At 38.5% G+C, this 24,853-nt stretch overlaps 1 protein-coding gene across 1 annotated transcript in view; it reads left to right on the top strand.

Annotated features, from left to right (window-relative positions):
* ZNF277 (zinc finger protein 277) overlaps positions 1-24,853 on the top strand; it is a 141,405-nt gene extending 116,552 nt beyond the window's left edge. Inside the window, exons 6-12 of the mRNA XM_004007882.5 lie at positions 4,896-5,006; positions 8,970-9,102; positions 17,695-17,762; positions 19,782-19,878; positions 21,436-21,478; positions 22,870-23,044; positions 24,496-24,853. Coding sequence (XP_004007931.1) covers positions 4,896-5,006; positions 8,970-9,102; positions 17,695-17,762; positions 19,782-19,878; positions 21,436-21,478; positions 22,870-23,044; positions 24,496-24,682 — 814 coding nt within the window. The 3' untranslated portion in view covers positions 24,683-24,853. The remainder of the gene's footprint in view (positions 1-4,895; positions 5,007-8,969; positions 9,103-17,694; positions 17,763-19,781; positions 19,879-21,435; positions 21,479-22,869; positions 23,045-24,495) is intronic.

The raw sequence follows: 24,853 nt of genomic DNA, 5'->3' as shown, positions 1-24,853 counted from the left end.
TTTTTTTAAAAGCCAGAAATAGATTTGTGTTTAATGTTGTAGGGCTTTTTAAAATCTGTTGACAGGCCAAGACCATGTGCAACAGATGTGCCCTTCTGTATTAACTTGTAAACTCTAAACCTTCAGCAGCTTTTGGTGTTTTATTTTTAAACATTAAAAATGATAAAGATCTAAGGGGGAAAATACGTGGGGAATTGGCAATTCTGTCACCAACCCCAACTGGCCTGAAACCAACTGATATACTCTGATTCAGTTCTAAAACTAACCACATAGAGTTAGCATCAGACTCCGCTGGAGAAGGGATAGACTACCCACTCCAGTAGCCATTCTTGGCTTCCATTCTTGGCTTCCATTCTTGGGCTTCCCTTGTGGCTCGGCTGATAAAGAATCCGCCTGCAATGCAGGAGACCTGGGTTCGATCCCTGGGTTGGGAAGATCCCCTGGAGAAGGGAAAGGCTACCTACTCCAGTATTCTGGCCTGGAGAATTCCATGGACTGTACAGTCCATGGGGTCACAAAGAGTTGGACACAACTGAGCTACTTCACTTCACTTCACTTCACTGTGGGTTTAAGGGCATCATCCCCGACAAGACTGCCCCCTCTTTAGATATCACACAAGTTCAGAAATTCCCTTGGACAGCTGCACTTTTGACCAACTGGCTACAAATTCAGGGATTTCCAGCAATAATTTGCTTAGGTTCATTAATTCACTAGAATGACACAAAACTCAGAGAAGCGTTAGCCATAAAAGATACAGATCAGGAACAGCCAGATTAAGAGGCACATAGAGCTGGATCCGGTTGGGCCCTAAACACAGAACTTCTGTGCCTTCTCAAAGAATCAGAATCTGTCACCTCCTGGCATGTCAGTGTATTCACCAACCAAGAATCTTCACTGAGTTTTGGTATCCAGAATTTTTACATGCTTCATTATGTGAGCATGCTGCTGCTGCTGCTGCTGCTGCTAAGTCGCTTCAGTACTGTCCAACTCTGTGCTACCCCATAGACAGCAGCCCACCAGGCTCCTCTGTCTCTGGGATTCTCCAGGCAAGAATACTGGAGTGGGTTGCCATTTCTTCTCCAATGCATGAAAGTGAAAAGCGAAAGTGAAGACACTCAGTCGTGCTCAACTCTTAGCGACCCCATGGACTGCAGCCTACCAGGCTCCTCCATCCATGAGATTTTCCAGGCAAGAGTACTGGAGTAGGGTGCCATTGCCTTCTCCACATACTTAATTTAATTATGGAACTTAGTCTCCAGACCCTCTCTCCTTTTTGGAGGTCAGGGTGGCTCTGGGTCCCTAAACTTTGATCACTTGGTTATTTAGTCTTTCTGGCAATCAACCCCCATTCTGAAACATTCTAGAAGCCTACCACAAGTTACTTTATTGGCATAACAAAAATAATCTTAGAGAAATTCCAAGGGTTTTTGAAGTTCAGTGCCTGGAACCAAACACAAAGACAAAACAAATTTCTTTTTATACAACAGTACTGTTTACAAGTGTACATTAACTTAAATACAAGTCATGAAGTTGTAACCTCTAGGAAGTGGGAATAGTTTTAATGACAATGTGGAGTGGACAATCATTCTGCTGCCCACTTGAAGGAAAGCAGTCTTTAGTTTAAAAAACAACAACTAAGCACAGTAACTGACATTGTTGTCTGAAAAACATTGAAAAGGAGAGGGTAACTATTTGTTTGAATTTAGAAAAGGGTTTGGATGAAGCATCAATGTTGAAAACACCAGTTAGGAAGATTTGATACTCATATAGATCAGTTAGCATAGAGGAAAACCTATGCCAAGGCCAGTCATTATGCTTTTATTTTTATTTTTATTTTTGTTTCATTATGCTTTTAACACTGTCTATTTCAAAGAGATTTATGGGGATGGCAGTGAGGACCAGCTCCCAATCAAAAAGGTTACCAAGCACTGCTACTTCCTTGTAACATGTTATTTCTAATTTAACATTAAGACTATGATTAACCCAGCGAGGAGCCATGTGCCTATTATTAGGAATCTCTAGTATTAAAATTCTACAAATATTTTTGTTGTCTATAGCTTAAGTTTTTGTGATAAATATACATACTGATGTGATTTGAAATATATATTCTTATGATTTATATTAAACTCAGGGATACATGGGTATCAGGATATAATGAGTGAAAGTTTGATAGAGAAAGGCAGTCAGCCTGTTGCAGAGACAGAAGGTTGCTTTATCTTGCACCGTACAACCGAGTGCATGTGCGTGCACGGGTGCTCACTCTTCTCCGACTCCTTGCAACCCCATGGACTGCAGCCTGCCAGGCTCCTCTGTCCATGGAATTTACCAGGCAAGAATACTAGAGTGGGTTGCCATTTCCCACTCCAGGGGATCTTCCCAACCCAGGGATCGAACCTGCGTCTCCTGCGTCTTCTCCATTGGTAGGCAGATTCTTTATCACTGCACCACTTGCCACAGCTTTAACCAATGATAAAGATAAGCAATGTCTTATTTTTATAAAATGTCCCCTTTCCTTCCGCAGCTCTTGTTTATGAAAAGGTCTGTTTATAATGAAAGATCAACAATATAACCTGATTCCAGCTATGCACGATATTAGCAATGTTTGGGGATTATATTTGTGTTCTTCCAGCCTGGGCATAAAAAGAATAGAAAAACATATGGTGTGGATAATTGTCAAGAATAGAAAAATGAGGACATTCTTGCTATCCTGTGTTTATGTTTATTGTAGTGTCATTACTGATGAGATGGGATTTACTTATGCCATTTTGCTGTTTACTTTATTTATTAAGTTTTTAAAATTTCTTTCCTCCATTACTGTCTTCTGTTTTGGTGAGCAGACATTTTCTAGGGCACCATTTCAATTCCCTTGTTTCTTTTACCTTATTTTTTGAGTTATTTTCTAGTGGTCTACTCACTATGCACTATAATTTACTAAGGATTACAATTGACATTTTAACTTAAAACAGTTGAACTCAGATTAATACCAGTGTAATTTCAACAATACACAAAAATTTGCTCCAAAATGGATTGCTCCTCCCCCACTCCTTTGTGCTATTATTGTCCATAAATTACATCTTTATACATAATAAGTTCATTAACATCTTTAAAATTTTTGTTTCATGCAGTTATTTTTACATCAGATATGGGAAGAAAAGATTTATAAACAGAAATTCATTTATACTGCCTTTTATATTTGACTATGTGACTACCTTTACTAGTACTTATTTTTTTAATGTATATTTGAATTACTGTCTAGCATTATTTTATTTTATCCCAAAGGGTTTGTTTTAGTTTCTTATTGGGCAAGTCCTTTAACAGTGAATTTGCTCGGGTTTTATTATCTGGGAATGTCTTGATTTCATCTTCATTTTTTCTCTTGGTATGGGTCTTTCTAATTTATTATACATGAAGTTTGTCGGACTTCTTCAATGTTTCAGTTAATGTTTTCCATCAAATTTGAGGAGTTTTTAGCTGTTGTTTCTTCAAATATTATTTCTGCCCCTATCCTTTTTGCTTTTGGGGAATCCTATTATACATAGACTGGTAGATGTAGTAATCTCTGAGGTTCAATTTAATTTTTGGCATTGTTTCTTCTTCTGTTCTGCACACTGAAAAATCTAAATTGACCTTCAAGTTCATTGATACTTTATTCTGCAGTTCAAATTTTCTTTTGGGCCCTTCTAGTGAATTTTTCATTTCAGTTACTGTACATTTCATCTCCAGAATTTGTATGTTTTGTTGAATTTCTATCTTTTTATTAGTATTCCCATTTTGGTAAGGGTATCCTTATACCTTTTTTTGATTATTTAGTCACAGTTTTCTTTAGTTCTTTGCACATATTTTTATAATCTAATTTATCTTATGATCTTTGTCTGTTATGTCCAACATTTGGGCTTACTCAGAAATAGTGACAGTTTCTATTGACTAGTTTCTTTTCATATGGTTGTCATGAAGGTGGTTGCTCAAGCAGTTTGGGGCCAGCTACGTGTCTAAACAAGTCAGAAAAAATAAACTGTGTAATGTCACTGTACATAGTCTGTCATTGGTATATGTACTAATAAGTCCCCCAAAACTGTCACCTTTGTTTTATGAACTAAATTTGTGGCAAACACAAAGTATATATTTTACACATAAGATTTTTTCTGTGTAAAATTTACATTATATTACATAAATTAAAATTTTCCTTCTATACATGAACTGATCAAAAAGATGGTCATTGTGTATGCAAGTTATCATAACCCTTACATGAAATTAGATATGTGAACTGTGGACTCCAGTTTTGATCCAATGATAAGCTAACTAAATGTCTGTGATCCTGGGTTATATTTGTTTATATATTTCTCTTGAGCAGTCGTCTCTTCCTTATTAATTGGAAGAGTGGGCAAAGCACATTCATTTAATAGTTTAAAGGACAGATACTCAATTCACCAGTAGAGTGTAATCCTGCTCAGTGGCAGATTGTGGAACAAATTTGGACTCCCTTTAAATAACTGATATGTTTTCATGCATACTATAACACAGACTTCCCTGGTGGCTCAGTGGTAAAAAATATACCTGCCAATGCAGGAGACGCAGCTTCCATCCCTGAGTTGGGAAGATTCCTTGGAGAAGGAAATGGCAACCCACTCTGGTATTCTTGTCTGGAAAATCCCATGGACAGAGGATCCTGGTGGGCTACAGTCCATGGGAATAGCAAAGAGTCAGACGTGACTTAGTGACTAAACTTCATAACGTATTAACTCTTTCATAGCCCAAATGTGTGTTGCCATGTTTAACCTTTGCTTGTCTTCTAATTAGTATTGTTATCATTATAAATGCTACTCCTGACCTGATTTGTTCCTAGATGAGTTTTAAATAATGTTTAAAACTTTAACATTGCTCAACTTTCTTCCTAGATCTGTTCTTTTGAACCACATGGCCAGAGAACATGCTTTCAACATTGGATTGCCAGACAACATTGTAAACTGCAATGAATTTCTGTGTACATTACAGAAAAAGCTTGACAAGTAAGTACATTTTTATGAAACACAGCCTAAAGCTATCTTAATCTTGGACTCCACTGTGAATTTTTATAAAAATTAATAGTCACAAGTAATTAAAGAAATAGGATTTTCTCATTTCTCATGTTGGAGGAGTTCACATTTTGTATGACAGTCCTTGTTTTGTGTAGATCATATTGCCTTTTAGTTGCCTTCAAATATAAATGTCATATGTAGCAAACAGTGTATATACCACTGTAAGGTATGTTATATAGGGTATGAAAAATATACTTACCAGCATAAGAAAGAGAATGTTATTATGTCCCTTGAGTCTCCCTTTGTTCCCTTCCTCATTAGTATCTCCCTGCTGCTACTGCTGCTGCTAAGTCGCTTCAGTCGTGTCCAACTCTGTGCGACCCCAGGAATGGCAGCCCACCAGGCTCCCCCATTCCTGGGATTCTCCAGGCAAGAACACTGGAGTGGGTTGCCATTTCCTTCTCCAGTGTGTGAAAGTGAAAAGTGGAAGTGAAGTCGCTCAGTCGTGTCCGACTCCTAGCGACCCCATGGACCTCAGCCTTCCAGGCTCGTCCATCCATGGGATTTTCCAGGCAAGAGTACTGGAGAGTATCTCCCTGAGTAACTACTGTTCTTCACTTTGGATTCATAATTTCTATGCTTCTCTCTATAATTATTCTACACATTTAGTAAAGTCAAATTCCTAGATATTATTCAACTTTAGGTGAAACATAGTATCCTGCTTGTATTTTTTTTAATGTTAGTGTTAATTTACATTTACATATCATAATACTCCACTTTTCTTGAGGTTATATTCTGGCTGTTTAACTTGTAGAAATAAGGAATAAAATTCTCTACATCACCAAAATGTTTTTCAAAAATCTGTTCACTCTTCTTTCTAAGAAAGGGCTCAAGATTTTACTTTCAAACCTTAGTTTTATTCACTCAAATGTAGTACTAATGAATGTAGTGTCTCAGCCCACAACATTTGGAGCAATAACATTGAGCAAGAAATACCCATTATAAAATTCTAAATTCAAATTCTGTTATCAACAGTACATTGAAACAAGTCTCTTCACTCTTTTAATGAATGATCCTTCATTTATAAAATAATACCAGGTGTGTTCTCTAGCAAGACTAGCAGTAATGAATATCCTTAATCAACTTATTTCCCATAAATTGTTTACTATAAAAGAATATAGTTATTTCTGTGGCATAAAAAATAATTGAGATCTTATTTGGTAGAGATGGAAAAGAATTAAAAAATAGCAATAAAAACTTATTTCAGTCATTTTGTTGTCAAACCCAAGTTCATATGCCCAACACACAGTGAGACCAAGCAAACCAAAACGTCGGTTTAACACAGAAAGGTTTATTGCAAGGGCCACACAAAGAAAACAGGTGGCTCATGCTCAGAAGACCACAACTCCCTAATGGGTTTCAGGGAAGCAATTTTTTAACTTAATTTATTTAGTTTTTAATTGAAGGATAATTGCTTTACAGAATTTTGTTGGTTTCTGCCAAACATCAGTCATAGGTATATGTATGTCCCTCCCTCTGAACCCCCTCCCATCTCCTTCCCCAGCCCACCCCTCTAGATAGTCACAGAGCCCCTGTTTGAGTTCCCTGAGTCATACTGCAAATTCCCCCTGGCTCTCTATTTCACGTATGGTAATATAAGTTTCCATGTGACTCTCTCCATACATTTCACCCTCTCCTTCCTCCTCCCTCCCACCATCCCGTGTCCATAAATCTGTGTTTGATCAGCTTATGTACAATTCTCTGATTGATTGATGTTGAGGTAACAGGGCACTGTCACAAGGGTTAACATTATCAATCCTCAGGTTCCAGTAGATCTGGAGCCCACATGCCCATGGTCATCTGGTATTTCAAGAAGGACCTAAAGATTCCATGACTGCCATATGGCTGATTTACTATTCAAATTCATACAAGTTCTCCTGACCCAACTGCTATTTTTGTCACTACATGTTCCTATCTTGTCAGTCATTAGTTCTTGAGTTGGACTTTTGTGACTCAGGGGAGGCCTGGAAGACTGCAACTTTTCTACAGGCAAGAGGCAGGCAGAGGGCTTGGTGGAAGGGTTGTGTCCTGGGAATGCCCCATAGTGTCCTGCTTGGTTATAATTTTAGTGTTTTCATGAATTCTTTGTAACTAGAAAGTAAAACTCTTATGACTGTTGGCTAAAAGTTCCAGGCAGTATCAGCTGTCCAGCTTAGTATGAGAAAAGACATTTTTCTAGTAATCTGTTCGAAATTGGTCATTACTGCTTCATTAGGTAATGATTCCCAGTTAGGGGAAATACTCTAGCAGAAGGTACATGTGAATGATAAGATAGTAAAAGTAGCACTTACTGTGTGCCATGAATATGCTAGGCATTTTATTCATATATATATATATATAGTGTGGTTTAAATGTGTTCATGTATTATTCATATTTTGTGTAAATTATTCTCATGATTTTGAATTTATATGTATACATTGTCATAAGTATTCTCTAAAACGTAGGTGTTATCTTCAGGTTAGAGATCAGAAAATGAGTGGTAACAGAGATAACAAGTAATTTGACCAAGTCCCACAGCTGGAGCTAGGAGTTAGACCCTACAAATCAGGTCACAGTTCAGTTCAGTTGCTCAGTCATGTCCGACTCTTTGCCACCCCATGAATCGCAGCACGCCAGGCCTCCCTGTCCATCACCAACTCCTGGAGTTCACTCAGACTCACGTCCATCGAGTCAGTGATGCCATCCAGCCATCTCATCCTCTGTCGTCCCCTTCTCCTCCTGCCCCCAATCCCTCCCAGCATCCGAGTCTTTTCCAATGAGTCAGCTCTTCACATGAGGTGGCCAAAGTACTGGAGTTTCAGCTTCAGCATCATTCCCTCCAAAGAAATCCCAGGGCTGATCTCATTCAGAATGGACTGGTTGGATCTCCTTGCAGTCCAAGGGACTCCCAAGAGTCTTCTCCAACACCACAGTTCAAAAGCATCAATTCTTTGGTGCTCAGCTTTCTTCACAGTCCAACTCTCACATCCATACATGACCACTGGAAAAACCATAGCCTCCATGAATCAAGGCAAATTGGAAGTGGTCAAACAGAAGATGGCAAGAGTGAAGTCAACATTCTAGGAATCAGTGAACTAAAATGGACTGGAATGGGTGAATTTAACTCAGATGACCATTATATCTACTACTGTGGGCAGGAATCCCTTAGAAGAAATGGAGTAGCCATCATGGTCAATAAAAGAGTCCGAAATGCAGTACTTGGATGCAATCTCAAAAATGACAGAATGATCTCTGTTCATTTCCAAGGCAAACCATTCAATATCATGGTAATCCAAGTCTATGCCCCAACCAGTAACGCTGAAGAAGCTGAAGTTGAACGGTTCTATGAAGACCTACAAGACCTTTTAGAACTAACACCCAAAAAGATGTCCTTTTCATTACAGGGGACTGGAATGCAAAAGTAGGAAGTCAAGAAACACCTGGAGTAACAGGCAAATTTGGCCTTGGAATATGGAATGAAGCAGGGCAAAGACTAACAGTTTTGCCAAGAAAATCAGGTCACAGGATATGCCAAATCACAGACTAATCATTACACTCAGTGGAAGCAACCAGTGCTAGTTATCATTATAATTATTTGAAGAACATACCTTCATTTTCATTTTTAGAATAGATATTTCAATTCAATTAGTAAAGCACCAAAATCATTTTTGGGTAATTAACTAAATAGCCAAGTTGGCCAGTATAGCCAACTACAAAATAAACCACAACACACATCCTCTAAAGCCAAATGAATAAAGTGAGAGGGATTCCAAAAAAGAATATTACATCCCATTTGAAAACTCTGTGAGACCTAAAAAATGAGTAAATTTTAAGGCCCAGTAATAATAATAAAGGTCTACTGCAACAGCTATTCAAGGGTCTTATTTAATCTCGGGGTTTGTGTCTTTCTTGTAGCTTGCAGTGCTTGTATTGTGAGAAGACCTTCAGGGACAAAAATACACTTAAAGATCATATGAGGAAAAAACAGCATCGTCGGATCAATCCTAAGAACAGAGAATATGACCGATTTTATGTCATCAACTATTTGGTAAGGCTTTCTTTTCTCTTCATAATTTAAAATTTGATTGCCTGTCTACAAACATCAAAATGTGGTTGAGGGATACTTTCAAGCAATGGTTAGTTTACAAAAGGTAACGTGATTTGATTTGTCTCTGATTTGCCAGGTGCTCATATAGTAAAAAGGTTGTATCTCTAGAACTCATAGGGATCTTGCTCAAATAAATAAATGTAAAATATCTGGATAGCCACACATTGCCCCCCATTTATTGTCTGTTACCTTGAGTACAGGGACTTCTATATTCTATATACTATTGTGTTCTGTATACTATATGTATGGATGTATGTTAGTTGCTTAGTCTTGTCCAACTCTTTGTAACCCCATAGACTGTAGCCCACCAGGCCCCTCCATCCATGGAATTCTCCAGGCAAGAACACTGGAGTGGGTTGCCATTTCCTTCTCCAAAAGGAACTATAGAGAGAAAGAAAGTGAAGTCGCTCAGTTGTGTCTGACTCTGCAGCCCCATGGACCATAGCCTACCAGGCTCCCCCATCCATGGAATTTACCAGGCAAGAGTACTGGAGTGGGTTGGCATTTCCTTCTCGAGTATACTATATACTTCTGTATATATTAATACAGGGATTTCTATATTCTTTTCTGAAAACATTCTTGACTTCTGGGTGTGCTGGGTGCTGTGCTAGATAAGCATTTATAGTCTCTTTAGTCATGCCCTTTTCCCCCATTAAAATATCTTCACCTTTCTTTCCCCCCCACACACACACATACAAATATATATATATATACAGCTACTAGGATTGGAGAAGGCAATGGCACCCCACTCCAGTACTCTTGCCTGGAAAATCCCATGGATGGAGGAGCCTGGTGGGCTGCAGTCCATGGGGTCGCGAAGAGTCGGACAGGACTGAGCGACTTCACTTTCACTTTTCACTTTCATGCATTGGAGAAGGAAATGGCAACCCACTCCAGTGTTCTTGCCTGGAGAATCCCAGGGACGGGGGAGCCTGGTGAGCTGCCGTCTGTGGGGTCGCACAGAGTCGGACACGACTGAAGCGACTCAGCAGCAGCAGCAGCAGTAGGATGGATTGATGGGGTTACAGTGTCAAGGATTTTAAATACTTTGTAAACTCTCCTTGCCCAGAAACCTCAGTACCATTTACTGGCCTCTGGAGATTACAGTCCTTTTTGTGTAAGAAGAGGTATTCAGTTGGAGGCAAATGTCCTTCTCTTTAGGTGCATTTGGAAATTTAAAAAGAGATTATTGGTTGACACACTGACTGGAGAGTGCTACTGGGCCTACCCCCAGTCTGCTGATTTTTATTTTATGTATACATAGCAAAGGAAAGAAACTCTTGTGGGAAGGGGGAACCTTTCCAGGGGCCTGAGAGTGGACTCTTGTCTAACACTTGGAAATGAATTGTCCAAGGAAATTCTCGTGCTCACAAAGCAAGAGACTTTATTGAGAAGGGGCACCAGGGGAGAGCAGCAAAGGGAACCCAGGAGAACCGCTCTGCCACATGGCTCAGTTTCAGGTTTTATGGTAAGTGGTTTAGTTTCCTGGTTATGGCCAATCATTTTGACTCATGGTTATTCTTGGGGGCGCGCACATCTCTCAGCTAAGGTGGATTTCAGCAGGAAGGATTCTGGGGAGTTAGTAGGACATGTGGACTGGCATCTCCTCTCTCCTTTTGACTTTTCCTGAATTCTTCCAGTTGGTGGTAACTTGTTAGTTCCGCATTACTTCCCAGGACCTCCTGTTGTATGATAACTCATGCAAAGTGGTTGTTATCGTGCCTGTCTAGGATCGGCAGTTTCAGTCAGTGGTTCTCTAACAAAACTACTCGTGACAAGAGAAGGAGTTAAGTAATTCTGCATCAGAATTGAAAGAAAGATGAGGAGTTCCAGTTCTGACAGCTTTCTAAAGCAAATAAAAAGTGTTTTTTGCTCTTAATTTGAAAGAATTTTAATCCAAGTCCATTGGCCACAAAAGGCATAATTGATAATAATGAGCCATTTTATCTATTGGACAGAAAGCATATTCTGAATTATGTTGGAAGTCTCTGCTTTAGGATAAAATTTTTGCCTGTTCTAACTAATCCTTAGCATATTAAAATAAAATTCCCCTTGAGAAATAAGTTTAGCATGTGTTTACAGATTGTCTTTGAAAGGTTGCCGTGGTTTGCTACAAATGTTTTACAACTAGCTAAAGGTAAAGGCACCCTTTGAGTCTTTCAATCTTCTCGTGAAATCACTCAGTCATTAATTCCTAGAGCAAACGCTGCTTCAGGGCCCAGCCCAGTCCAATAGGGAATGGACTTCAGTGTTAGCTCTAAAATATCCAGCTACTGCAGGAAGCCGTGGAAGCAATTTAATGTACTTCCGCTCTTTTAAGCTAATAGTCAAGAGCTTAGGATTAGCAGAACATTGTCTATTGCTGGAGGTATTTATCTTTTAGAGGAGACTTCAGAGAAACTGCTCACTCAGATTCTGCTGGCACTTTTAGAAAAGTTCGATGCGGGCATCAAATAGTGAGACTGTGAAAACTGGAATTATCCGTGAGGACCAGCTGGCTCTAGTTGAGCGTGCTAGATTGTACTGCCCACGGAGAGCCCAGATTTCATGTGGGATGAATCGTGGCTTGAAAGAAGTACTTCAAGAGAATGTAAAGGCTTTAATAACAGATAAAATGAAAATTAAATCACTTCAGGGTAATATTGATAGATTTTTTTAAGGCTTTTGGTGGGGGGTTCAACTTTTTATTTTGTATTGGGGAATAACTGGTTAACACTGTTGTGATAGTTTCAGATGGACAGCAGAGAGACTCAGCCGTACATCATGTACATGTATCCATTCTCCCTGGTTTGGTTTTAATTAGCAGCTTTTGAGTACCTACTGTGTGCCAGGTACAGGCTTCCCAGGTGGTGCTAGTAAAGAGGTAAAGAACCCTCTTGCCAATGCAGGAGACATAAGAGATCCAGGTTCAGTCCTGGGGTCAGGAAAATCCCCTAGAGGAGGACTTGGCAACCCACTCCAGTATTCTTGCTTGGAGAATTCTATTGACAGAGGAGCCTGGGGGGCTATGTCCCATAGGGTCACAGAGAGTAGGACACGACTGAAGCAACTTAGCACTCATGCACGGATGTGCCAGGTACTGTCTTAGGTATTTATATTAAGTCATTTACTCTTAACCACATCCCTGTGACACAGGTTTTGTCCTTATCCTCTTTTATACATTAGGTAGCTAGAGCATAGAGACATTGAGTAATTTTCCCAAGGTCACATATCTAAAGCTTTCTGTATCAGTTTCCTCCAATTTTTCCTCAGTTTTTACGATTGAAATAGTACCAGTACCCACCTCTTATACTTTGGGTTGGTTTGGGGATTTGGTCAGTTAATGGTGACAAGTTCTTAATGATCTACACACATACACACCCTTTGCCTATTATCTTTTATACCAAAGTAGAAGATGGCCCATGGTCAAGGTAAAGCTGACTTTAATCAGTTCCTTAAGGGCTCTAACCCACAACCCTAGCCATCTTAGCTCTCTATGCTTTTCCATTGAGGCCGACAACAATAAAGTGTTTTGTTTCTGGATTTTTGGTTTTGTTTGTTTTTTCCTTTTCTGACCACACTACACAGCTTATGGGATCTTAGTCCCCCAACCAAGGATTGAACCTATACCCTTGGCAATGAAAGCTCAGAGTCCTAACCACTGAACTGCCAGAGAAGCCATAGGAAAGATGTGTTTTAAAAACCTTAAAAAGTGTTATGATGCCTTGTTGTTGTTGCTCAGTCACTCAGTTGTGTCCAGCTTTTTGCGACCCCATGGACTCCAGCATGCCAGGCTTCCCGGTCCTTCACTATCTCCCAGAATTTGCTCAAACTCATGTCCATTGAGTTAGTGATGCCATCCAACCATCTCATCCTTTGTCATCCCCTTATCCTCCTTCCACCAATCTTTCCCAGCATCAGAGTCTTTTCCAGTGAGTCGGCTCTTCGCATCAGATGGCCAAAGTATTGGAATTTCAGCTTCAGCATCAGTCCTTCCAATGAATATTCAGGGTTGATTTCCTTTAGAATTGACTGGTTTGATCTCTTTGCTGTCCAAGGGACTCTCAAGAGTCTTCTCCAGCACCACAGTTTGAAAGCATTATTAATTAAGCATTATTAACTCAGCCTTCTTTGTGGTCCAACTCTCACATCCATACATGACCACTAGAAAATCCATAACTTTGACTATATGGACCTTTGTTGGCAAAGTGATGTCTCTGCTTTTAAATTCACTGTCTAGGTTTGTCGAAACTTGGAAATGATATAAACTTATCTTTGGAAAGAATTGAAAAAGCTAATAACATCTCTAAAGATGTACCAGTGCCTTAAGCTAGAGGAGTGCTTATCAGAAGTATCAATCTTAACATTGTTCTTGGGATATTATAAATTAAGGTATAAAAATATATATAGGCTAAATAGATTTTTCAAAACTGTTCCAAATATTAATAGTGTATAGTTAGAGAAAAATGAGAGCCAATGGTTTTTCATTTTAGTTTTCTTTTAGACTTCATTAATGAAAAATATTTATTATCAAGACTAAACTATTCTAAAAGTTTGATCAAGCAGTAAATACATTTCTTTTCGTAAGGACTTTAAAGAGCATGTCAGTTTTTTTTAATTGTTATTTTATAAATTTTTGGCTGCGCTACCCAGCTTGCAAGATCTTAGTTCCTCAACCAGGAATCAAACTCAGGCCCCCAGCAGTGGAAGCTCATAGTCCTAACCACTGGACCACCAGGGAGTTCTTGCCTTTTTTTTTTTTTTTTTTTTTGAGGATTAAAAAGAAGAAAAAAGAAAAACAGAAATGAGAGTCATTCATTGTTTATTCCTCTGAGGGAAAAAGCTGACTTGAGTACGTGGATGTGGGCAAAAGATTGAATTGTCATTTTAGTAGCTAGTGTCTGCACATCCATTTCTCGCATCCTCTTTCCTTCAGAAGAGATTTCATTGACTTCATACATTCTATAAACGTTTGAGTGCTTTCCAGGTACAAGATGCTGGTGGAACAGAAAGAAAAATATGCAGAACAGCTACTACTTTTAAGGAACTTAGAGATTGGTGTGAGAACCAGATGTGTAAGCGCATTAATTTCAACACTTTGTAATGGTGTATACAGAATTAATGTTTTGACCACTTCTGTAGTAGATCTATGTGGTAATTGAGTCATGCACCCACAGAGTATCCCACTTCGGAACAGAATTTTCAGATCAGCAGTAATGGAATCATCCAGGGTATTCCTGGCAAGATCCACTCTGAGAGTCATAAAAGGTGTGAGATCAGTAAACGATGTCCTGATCCCTGGTCGGGACAAAGAGGCTGTTTGGGGTACCTTTTGGGCTCAGCAAATTGATAGATTCCATCTTCTTTCTTGGGAGAAATAATTTTCCTGTTTAATAACTCATGTCAGTTTTTTAATACTGATAGGCTTGCAAATAAAATATATTAAAGGTCTTTTGCATAATCTAAATTATCTACTTAGAGTTTGTGCTTTGTTTTCTCACAAACAGAAGGGTTCAACGGATTGGGGGTGGGGGCGGTACAGCTGAAGGGACTAGGTCCCAGGCAGTTTCACGTTCAAATACTCTTGCCTTAGAGGGCAGCAGACAGCTTGACATCATTTTCAAGGCTTCAACTACATGTTCTGTAGGTGCTCATGGCTCAAGGCCTGAGTTTTACTAAAGGGAAGTATTTTTGCAGTGGTATTATCATTTTTTTATTTAAATTTTTTTAGTTTTAAAATATACAAACCCATCTGTAACAAAAAATTGTTGTTTAGTCACTGAGTCATGTCCAACTCTTTGTGACCCTATGGACTGTAGCCCACCAGGCTTCTCTGTCCATGGGATTTCCCAGGCAAGAATACTAGAACAGATTGCCATTTCCTTCTCCAGGGGATCTTCCCAACCTAGGGATCAAACTCACATTTCCTGCATTGGCAGGCAGATTCTTTACTGTTGAGCCACCAGAGAAGTTATTATTTAACTCTTAAACCTATTTTTCAGTTTTGTTATAATTCTCTCTACTGTAATTATTTACATTTAAAACACTGTCTCTGTTTCTGATGGATTTTTTTGTGTGTAAGCATGTGCAAGTTTGTGAGTTTTAGGGATGAAAGGGTGCTGGGTGAAAGGGACCTTTTTTCCCCACCCTCTCATTGATCATAAGCCATCTGACACAGAGCTTTGAGGAGGTGTTCTGAACATCTTTACTGACATGCCTTCCCAACTTTTTTTTCTTTTTTTGCGTTCTTCTCTTTCCTGATATGATTCATTAGTAGGCACAGTGTCTTAATCAGAGACTAATTTTTTTTTCTCTTTGTGTCTTGTTCTTATAATAAATCATACATTTAACTGTACCAAGGCAGAGCACTCTAGGAAAGTCTCAGCCACTGTCACATTCAAATCACTTGTTTCCTATTATACTAATGAACACAGAGTTCCATTTTGTTCTCAAGCGGTAAATGGTTAGTGCTGTATTGCCTAGATAAATCCCTGTGTTGTGCTTAATACTGAGGAAGCTATAAAGTAATGCTTTGACTTTGGAAGTTTGACAGTGAAAGATATTTTTCATCATTTTGGACTCAAAACATTTATTGATAAGTAACATTTGCCTGTATTGTTGAATGGTAATACCCCCAAATGACCCATCCTTGAGTAATATCTTGCAGCAGTGGCCTTGAGTCCATGTCCATAGAGACCAGCCAATGCATAAAAGACTTAATTCATCACCAAAAATTCCATCTAATAAGAATCCTGTTGGCAATGGTGAGGCCATTCTTATTGTTCATAATGATGCTTAGACGCTTCATGACGACTCTGGGAAGTCCATTATGGAGTCCAAATTAACTGTCTCTAATGACATTATGGTAAATCTCTGTGTGTCTGAGTTTATGCATCATTTAGCTGATAGATAATGACAGCTGCAAAACCTCTCATTAAGTTGATGAATGATAGATTTTCTCTAAATCATAATGGCTCTTATAGTCCTTTGTTTTTAGTTAAATGAATACCTTCCTTAAGAAAATGTTTCTAACTGAGAGTAAATTCTGGTAATGTTTTTCTAAATAAAGGATATAAAACAGGAATATCTGTATTATATCAGGTGAGGTTGGACTTGACAGTCGCCATAGTTTAACTGCTTGGAAAAGTGCCCAGTAATATTTCTCTGTATCCCTCGTTAATGCAGTGTCTGCTTTTGCATGGCACAGTGGGAAGATTGAGTAGAGACAGAAGAAAGGCCAAGAGAAAGAAAGAAATGACTCAAGGGAGAAAAGAGACATGGTTGGGCCAAAAGAAAGCATTCCTGCTCATCACTGCGTTAAGTTTTGCTGAAACTATGACTAAATTTGTCTGACATAGCCCTGCAAAGTGGAACTCCTCCATGAATTGTAAGAGATAAAAGGGATTTGAGTATATATATTTGAGTACCAACTATTACCTGGTACCATGTGATCTTTATACATTAACTATTTACTCAACATGCACAAAACTTTTGAAGTAAGATCTAAATTGGCATCACATTTCTTAGATGTTTTCAGTTACAATTCAACTCAAAAAAATAATTTCTAGTACCCGCTGTGTGCCCGACTCTGGAAATATAACAGTGAACAAAAGCCATGTCTTCACAGACATTCTAGTGCAGAAGACAGAAAATAAGAAGACAGATCCACAAAATGATTTCAGGGTATGATCAATGCTTTGAAGAAACATAAAGCATCCTAGCAGAATAAAAAGTAACTTGAAAGAGGGGTGTTTTAGATAGTGTTCAGAAAAAGAAGTGGTGACATTCAGGATGACGGAACCATGTTAGGATATGTGAGGTGAACGATGCCAGCAAATGTAGAAGTAGCCAGGTGGAAGTCGGCTTGCTGTGTTCAAGCAAGAACCAAAGAGTGGTCTGACCAGAGCCAGCTAAGCATGAGAAAAAGTGCTGGAACACAGTGATAGAGAGGGAGCCTGGCAGACCATGGAGGCCTTATAAGCCATGGGAAGACCTCTGAATTCCGTTTTGAGTATGAGAAGCCCTGGGAGGGGTTAGACAAACAGTGGGGTACCCCGTAGAAAGTTCACTGTGGCTGCTGTCTGGGAAATAGACTTTTGGGGACCTCAGATAGAAACAGAGTCCAGCTAGGAGAGTCTCTCTCAAAAGATATTAGTGGTTTTTCTAAAAGATCCCCAAGAGATTCCTGTGTACATCCAGGGCTGAGAAATGCTAATTTACATTTAAGAGAAAAGAATTTGACTGAAAGGTTATCTCTGCTTCTCTAAAAAAGAAAAGCATATTAAAATGTTATTAAACATTGTTACATGCTTTTCAAATGTTTGATTCAGGATATATCTGAAATCCTAACCATTTAGGATATTTCCTAAATCCTAAACTTTGAATTAGAATATAAAATTTCTTACCCTGAAATAACAGCTTTACTATATTCTGCTTGTATTGTTTTAAAACCATTTGCATCTAGGTACTGTCTTATTTTGTTTTGAGTTCAGTGTCTACATTCTCTTTCCTCTCCCCTCTTCCCCCTTCACCTCCCCTGTTCTTCCTTCAAAGGAACTTGGAAAATCGTGGGAAGAAGTTCAACTAGAAGATGATCGGGAGTTGCTAGACCATCAGGAAGAGTAAGACTTATTATTGATGGTACTTAATCACCGTATTTTAAGAGAAGGAAAATAGTTCTTTATTTTGATTTTAAGCTACCATTCTGAAAAGATAGAATAAAAAGAAAGAGAACCCTTTCTGTAAGCCATGCATCATTTCATGTAATATAGCCCAAACTTTCCTCATACCAGTCAGAATGGCCATCGTCAAAAAGTCTGCAAATAATAAATGCTGAAGAAATTGTGGAGAAAAGGTACACTTTTGATGAGAATGTAAATTGGTGCAACTACTATGGAGAACATTATTCAGGTTCCTTAAAAAACTAAAAGTAGAGCTAGCATATGATCCACAATCCCCCTCAGGCACATATATCTGGAAAAGATGAAAACTCTAATTTGAAAATACACATGTACCCCAGTGTTCATAGCGGCATTATTTATAGTAACCAAAAGATGGAAGCAACCTAAATGTCCATGGACAGATGAATGGATAAAGAACAGATGGTGTACAAACAGTGGAATATTATTCAGTCATAAAAAAGAATGATGTAATGATATGCCATTTGCAACAACATAGATGGACTGAGAGATTATTATACTAAATAAAGTAAGTCAGACAGAAAAACAGATATCAATTGATACAGCACTTATATATGGAATCTAAAGGTATGATACACATTATTTACAAAATAAAAATAAACTAAGACATAGAAAACAAATTTATGGTTACTAAAAGGGAAATGGAGTGATAAATTTAGGAGTTTGCCATTAATAGATATATACTCCTATATATAAAATAAATAAACAACAAGGTTCTACTGTATAACATGGGAGATTTATAGATAATATCTTGTAATAGCCTTTAATGGAAAAGAATCTGATTTAAAAATACCAGATTTTTTATCAAATATTTTATTAAAAACCTATATGCTTATAAAATGATTATATATATATAAATATATAACTGAATATATACATATAACTGAATCACTTTGCTACATACCTGAAACTAACACAGCATTGTAAATCAACTATACTTTAATAAAATTAATGATAATACCAAAATAAGTTTGACATAATTAAAACAACTGTTATTCCAACTAAATAGTGTTTTGCTACTACAGCTGATCATTGAACACACAGGTAATGTATAATTCAAAGAAAAATATACCCCAGAATTCTTTACTCATTAGTCCATTGATCCCTAGACCTTAAACTGATATGATCTTTGAACTCTCCATGCTCCTTACTGTTGGAATAGAGAACATAAGAACTAAATTGAGGTTAACTTTGTTCTGTGTTCATCCCATTGATGACTAACTTAAAACATTCACAGCTGCTTTGCTTGAAATTATAAGCTCAAGAAGTATTCTTTTCAACCTAAAAGGATTCCCCGTTATTCATCTTCCTCTCACTCAAAGCTGTTCAGCCTTTTGTCTCTCCTGGGATTTTGCTTCTCCTGGTTTAGCAGTGACAAGAAGTTGACAGTATCTCAAAAAATAAATGCAAGGAAGGGAGAAAGTGGTAAAAAGGCCCTGTATGCTTTTTTATATCTGCCATCAAATTTAACACTTGCCCCATTTAAAATGATCAGTATTTCCCACATGAAAGATAGAAGGTTGTCTTTTTAAAATACACCATTTTTCATGCAGAAACACACTCTGGGCAGTGACTGCACCTCACAGCATGCGCACTTGGTAGTTGTAGTTAATGAGAGAGCATCCCATCTCCTGATATGTCTTCTTTGCAAATTAAAGCTGGTTGTCTCAGAAAGACATGGTGCTGATTTTGTAGTGAAATAGCTGCTCAGAAAGAGAGGCAAATATAAGAAAATAGAGCAGCACCTGTTTGCTATTTATATTAATTTCATGGTGCTACTTTGAATTTCAAAAATTGTATCAAAAAGTCATACTATAATATGACAGTCTTTACAGAAATGCCAGAGTTGAAAGAGACTGGCAGGGTTTCTTAGGGAGCAGAAAGTAATACCAGGTAGTATACCCTTGAAGCTCCATGTTTGCTGTTTTATTTTTAACACAGTGACTGGTCTGATTGGGAAGAACACCCTGTGTCTGCTGTCTGCCTATTTTGTGAAAAGCAAGCAGAAACAATTGAGAAATTATGTGTCCACATGGAGGTGAGATACTTTGATTCATTTGACGTTTTGTTGTTCTGCAGGGAGAAGCTGATGATTACTGCAACCTCATCATCTTATACCTTTAGTCTCTTGATTATTTTCCCCTTCTTTAAAGTGCTGTAAGCAAAATGGGAGGCAGGGAGGGTCCATCAAAGAGAAGCAGAACTCAGGGCAGTTAAGTGGAGTTCACCAAACCTGGGTGAACTGTTAGCTTGGTATTTCACAGACCACTGATACCATCCCACCTCTGAGATATTTACGAGATAGTTCTGCCTTACCCTGTAGGATCTGCAACCATGATTAACAATACCCGGGATGTGGACAGGTTCTGAGTCTTTTTCCCAGTGCTCTCCGTGCTGGTGAACAAGGACAGCAGGAAGAGAGAAAGTTGCCATTTACAGAGCCTTTGGGAGGGATGCGGGTGGGGAGCCATGGCGGTGGAGAGGGCACAGGGTGTGGTTTTACAACTCTCTCAGTTACCAGGATTTGAAGAGAAGAAATATGAGGACATTTCCAGTGTGTGTTTGCTCTAATGCATGTTATTCTTTTGTTATATTGCGAGTTGAATATAATAGACAAATATTACTGGATTATTCTGGTGTGCCCTCTCTCCCCTCCCCCTACTCAGCTCTGCAGCAGTGGAGCAGACTCTCCTGTTTGACCCACCTTCATTCTCATTCATAAAAACTGTTCTTAGTTCAGTAAAACTAGTACCTGGAAGGTGTTCAAAAGGCTACGGGCATTTGCTCAAGAGAAAGGAGAATCATTTTGTCTGAAGCAGGTTGTCACTAGTACGTGTGTATAGTTGCCAGTCTTAAATATCCTAATCTCTTTGAATTGAAAGGTGCCTTAGCCCTTCTATCCTGTGTAAGAATTCCCTTTGCAGGAACCTTGACTGGTGTCCTCAACCTCTGCTGAGTCACTTTCAGTGATAACATATCATGGAATTCTTAACTATCCTGCCTGTGGTGCTACACTGAACGCCTTCACAGAGAGTTAGATGGTCTTTATTCTCTGTAAGCTTGTAAGTTGAAGCATTTACCCAGATGGGCGATTGCAGGAATGGAACAGAATAAAAATAAGCCTGTGCATCGTAAAAGTCAAAAGACATGTAATTTGTGGGAAGATATGAGTGAGGAGAAACTTGCAGGTTTAAACACCATATTTGACAATATAAAAGGAAAAGCAGAATATTTAAAATTACCTATCTACTTGTGAAGCAAAGGACCTTTAGTCATAATTCTAGTCCAGACACACAGTATAGTAGGGCTGCATTTACCTAGAGACTGAGGACCCTTTTGTCAGACTGCAGAGTGCATACAGAGTAAATGATAAAAACGAGATACAAGCTGTGAACAACTGAAATGTTTTAACTGATTGACATGACTTGTTTGAACTGTGCCTTATAAAGCAATTGGATGTAGATTTTGAAGACTTTGAAACAGATGATGAACTGAGACTGAGTCCTTCAGTGTTCAAACTCCTGTCTGTTTATACTTTCATCCTGAAAGATTAAATAATTTATATGCTCACAGATACATTCATTCCTTTTTTTAGGATGCACATGAATTTGATCTCCTCAAAATAAAGTCAGAACTTGGTAAGTTTGATTCAGAAATTGTTTTCCATGCTGCTTTTTTTCATACACTGTCCCGTGAACGATGCCTGTGTTCTGCAGTTGTGATTGGAGAGCGTACAAGCCAAAATGTGTCTCTCCACAGATGGTCTCAGTGGGACTGCCTGAAACAGTGATTCACAGTCTGAACTATAATATTCAAATATGGTTTTGATTTATAGGTTTTTTTTTCCTACATATATGATGTCAAATAAAACAGGGCTTCCCCAGTGGCGCTAGTATTAAGAACCTGCCTACACTGGTACAGGAGACATGAGAGACGTGAGTTCAATCCCTGGGTCAGGAAAATCCCCTGGAGGAGGGCATACAAGTTAATGATTAATTTCTATCGTAAAGTGGAGGGGGCTAGTGGAAAAAAGCATGGATTTTGAAGTCAGACTGGAGTTCACAGCCCAGCTGCAGCACTTACTAGCTGTGTGACATTGGGCCTCCGCTCAGCAGAACGTCGTAGAGAATGGATAGTGTATGAAAGACACCTACTGCTCTGCTTGGTAGTGTAGCTCGAGTGTTTATAGATGTTATAGATGTACTCAAGTAGATCACCGTGATAGAAAAATTAGTGTCATGAAGACGTAAAGTACTGACTTGCTAATATATCCAAGACCATAAAAAGCTCACTGCCCACCCCTCAACTCACAGACTACTTTCCTAGACTCTTGAAAGTGCTGCTGCTGCTGCTAAGTCGCTTCAGTCATGTCCAACTCTATGCGACCCCATAGATGGCAGCCCACTAGGCTCCTCTGTCCCTGGGATTCTCCAGGCAAGAACACTGGAGTGGGTTGCCATTTCCTTCTCCAGTGCATGAAAATGAAAAGTGAAAGTGAAGTCGCTCAGTCGTGCCCAACTCTTAGCGACCCCATGGACTGCAGCCTACCAGGCTTCTCCTTCCATGGGATTTTCCAGGCAAGAATACTGGAGTGGGTTGCCATTGCCTTGCGTTGCTTTACTTTATTGCTCTTATACACATGTATATGTGTTGTGTATGTAATAGGTTAGTAGTCAAGAACATGGCTGTGGAGCCAACAGCCTGGTGTCAAATCCTGGCTCTACCACTTACTGGCCTTGCAGCCTTGGACAGCTTCCTGATGTATAATGTGGATACGGTAACACCTATGTGGTAGGGTATTGTGGAAATTAAACGTATTAATGCATGAAAAGTGATTAGAGCAGTGCCTGGTACATAAGCACTATATAAGTACTGGCTGTTATTATTTTCTGCCTATTATTATGCTTTAAATCCGCACTGCCTCTTCAGGTTGGTTAATAAAGAGAAGTGGTTCTTAAACAAAAAATTGCAGCGGTGCAAAAGTGGGTCTGACCGGTTGTCTGATGATTCTTTATACTATCATTTTCAGGATTAAATTTCTATCAGCAAGTGAAATTGGTCAATTTCATTCGGAGGCAGATTCACCAGTGTAGATGCTATGGCTGCCATGAGAAGTTTAGGTCCAAAGCAGACTTAAGGACTCATATGGAAGAAGCTAAACATACTTCACTGCTTCCTGAAAAACAGATATGGGATCAACCACAGTGAGTTCTGCTCAACCAGACATATATTTCTTTGCTCCTTCTCCATTATCTCATCCATTTATTTAATTCCTTTAAATTTAAATAAAAAATAAATGCAAGTCTATTGTAAAAAGTAAAAATCTTCAAAAACCTTGATTTTAAAATAATCTCCCTGTTACAGGTGTAATCAACTACTTCAAATTTTATGGTGTAGTGATATGGATAGCTATAGATAGATACAGAAATATAGATTTTTAAGTTATATTTTGTTAAGAAAGTATTTAAAAGCATCTTCTATATCCACTACACATCTATTGCATCATTTTTAATGGTTGCCAAATATTCCATTGTATGGATGTTACCCTAATTTGCTAGATGTTCAGGATTTGTATGTTTTGCTCTTCTAAATAGATGCATATGCCTGCATTTTTGCACACTTGCATAATTATTTCATTTAGATAAACTTCTAAACATAAAACTACTGTGTCATACAGTATACCACTACTAGGGCTTTTGATGCATTTTTTGCATCCTGGCGCTTTTAAAAATATCAAGCATTTGTTCTTCTAGTATGTACCTGTTGAGATGGTCTCAGACTCCCAGGTATCCTTTGCCAGTCTCACCTTCTGAGATGGTTCTCAAATCAACTGTGGATAATCTCAGTTGTAAAAAGCTCAGTTGAGGGAACCTTTGGGAGGTTGTGGGGTTCCAGCTCCAGAGAGATTCCTCTGTTTTCAGGGGATGTTACATCAGAGCCCCCAGGAGTCTAGGCAAAAAGCTCCAGTTTTTCCTCTTCAGAAAATTCCAGATTTATGAGAGACAGAGTCAGCCCTGGACTAACCTGAGACCCAGTTCCTATAATTCTTCTTATACAATTCAAAACCTTTATATTTCAGAACTAACTCCAGAGTGTGTCCAGAGAAGGAACCAGAGTAATAGACTTAAAATGCTATAGATGTTTTTAATTTTTTTAATTTATAATGAATAGTGATGATTAGATTGGGGGGGAACCCCACACCTGGAAACAGTTGTTTTTATTGGATATTTGAAGGAGTAGTGTATGAAAGAGTAACTGTATTTGAACTTTGCTGTCCCTAGGGGAGAACTGAAACTTTTGAATAGAAATGAGAGGAATGTCGTTTTTAGCTTCATACAAGGAGGTATTAAATTGATAGCTAGATCTGCCTGATAGTAGAGTAGGCTGCCTTTTAAGATAGTATCTTGTTATGTTAAATATCAAGCAAAGGCTGAAATGCCAGCTAACAAAGATACTAGTAAGACTGATGTCAGCCAATAAAGGTCAAAGTAAAATTAATTCAGAAGTTCTCTCCCTTACAGCCTTTGCAAAATGTAGTTGAAACTGTTGGCAAAGAAACTTAGCAAAATTATAGTAATGTGTACATTCAACTGCTGAGAAATTTTCTAGATAATCTATAGTTTTGGTTATTCAGTATATTTGTGGTTGTTTTCAGGTATTACTTTCCAACTTATGAAAATGACACTCTGCTGTGTACACTGTCTGACAGTGAAAGTGACCTGACAGCTCAGGAACAAAATGGAAATATTGCCATCATTAGTGAAGATACATCTAAACTGCATGCTTTGAAACAAAGCAGTATTTTGAACCAGTTGCTACTACATGAGTCCTTGAAAAACTAGAAGAAACTGCCACAGAAGCAATGTTTCATGTTTTCTCCCAATAGACAGACACGAAAGAATACTTCAAAGTTGAATGTCAACAAAGGATTAGTCCTTGGTAAAATAAACTTTTAAAAAATGATTTTTTTCCAAAAGTAAAGTGGAAACTAAATAAAATGAAGGCTTTTTGTA

This window comes from Ovis aries, chromosome 4 (assembly GCF_016772045.2).
Source record: "Ovis aries strain OAR_USU_Benz2616 breed Rambouillet chromosome 4, ARS-UI_Ramb_v3.0, whole genome shotgun sequence".
Classification (NCBI taxonomy): Eukaryota; Metazoa; Chordata; class Mammalia; order Artiodactyla; family Bovidae; genus Ovis; species Ovis aries.
This window is presented reverse-complemented; position numbering and strand designations above follow the sequence as displayed.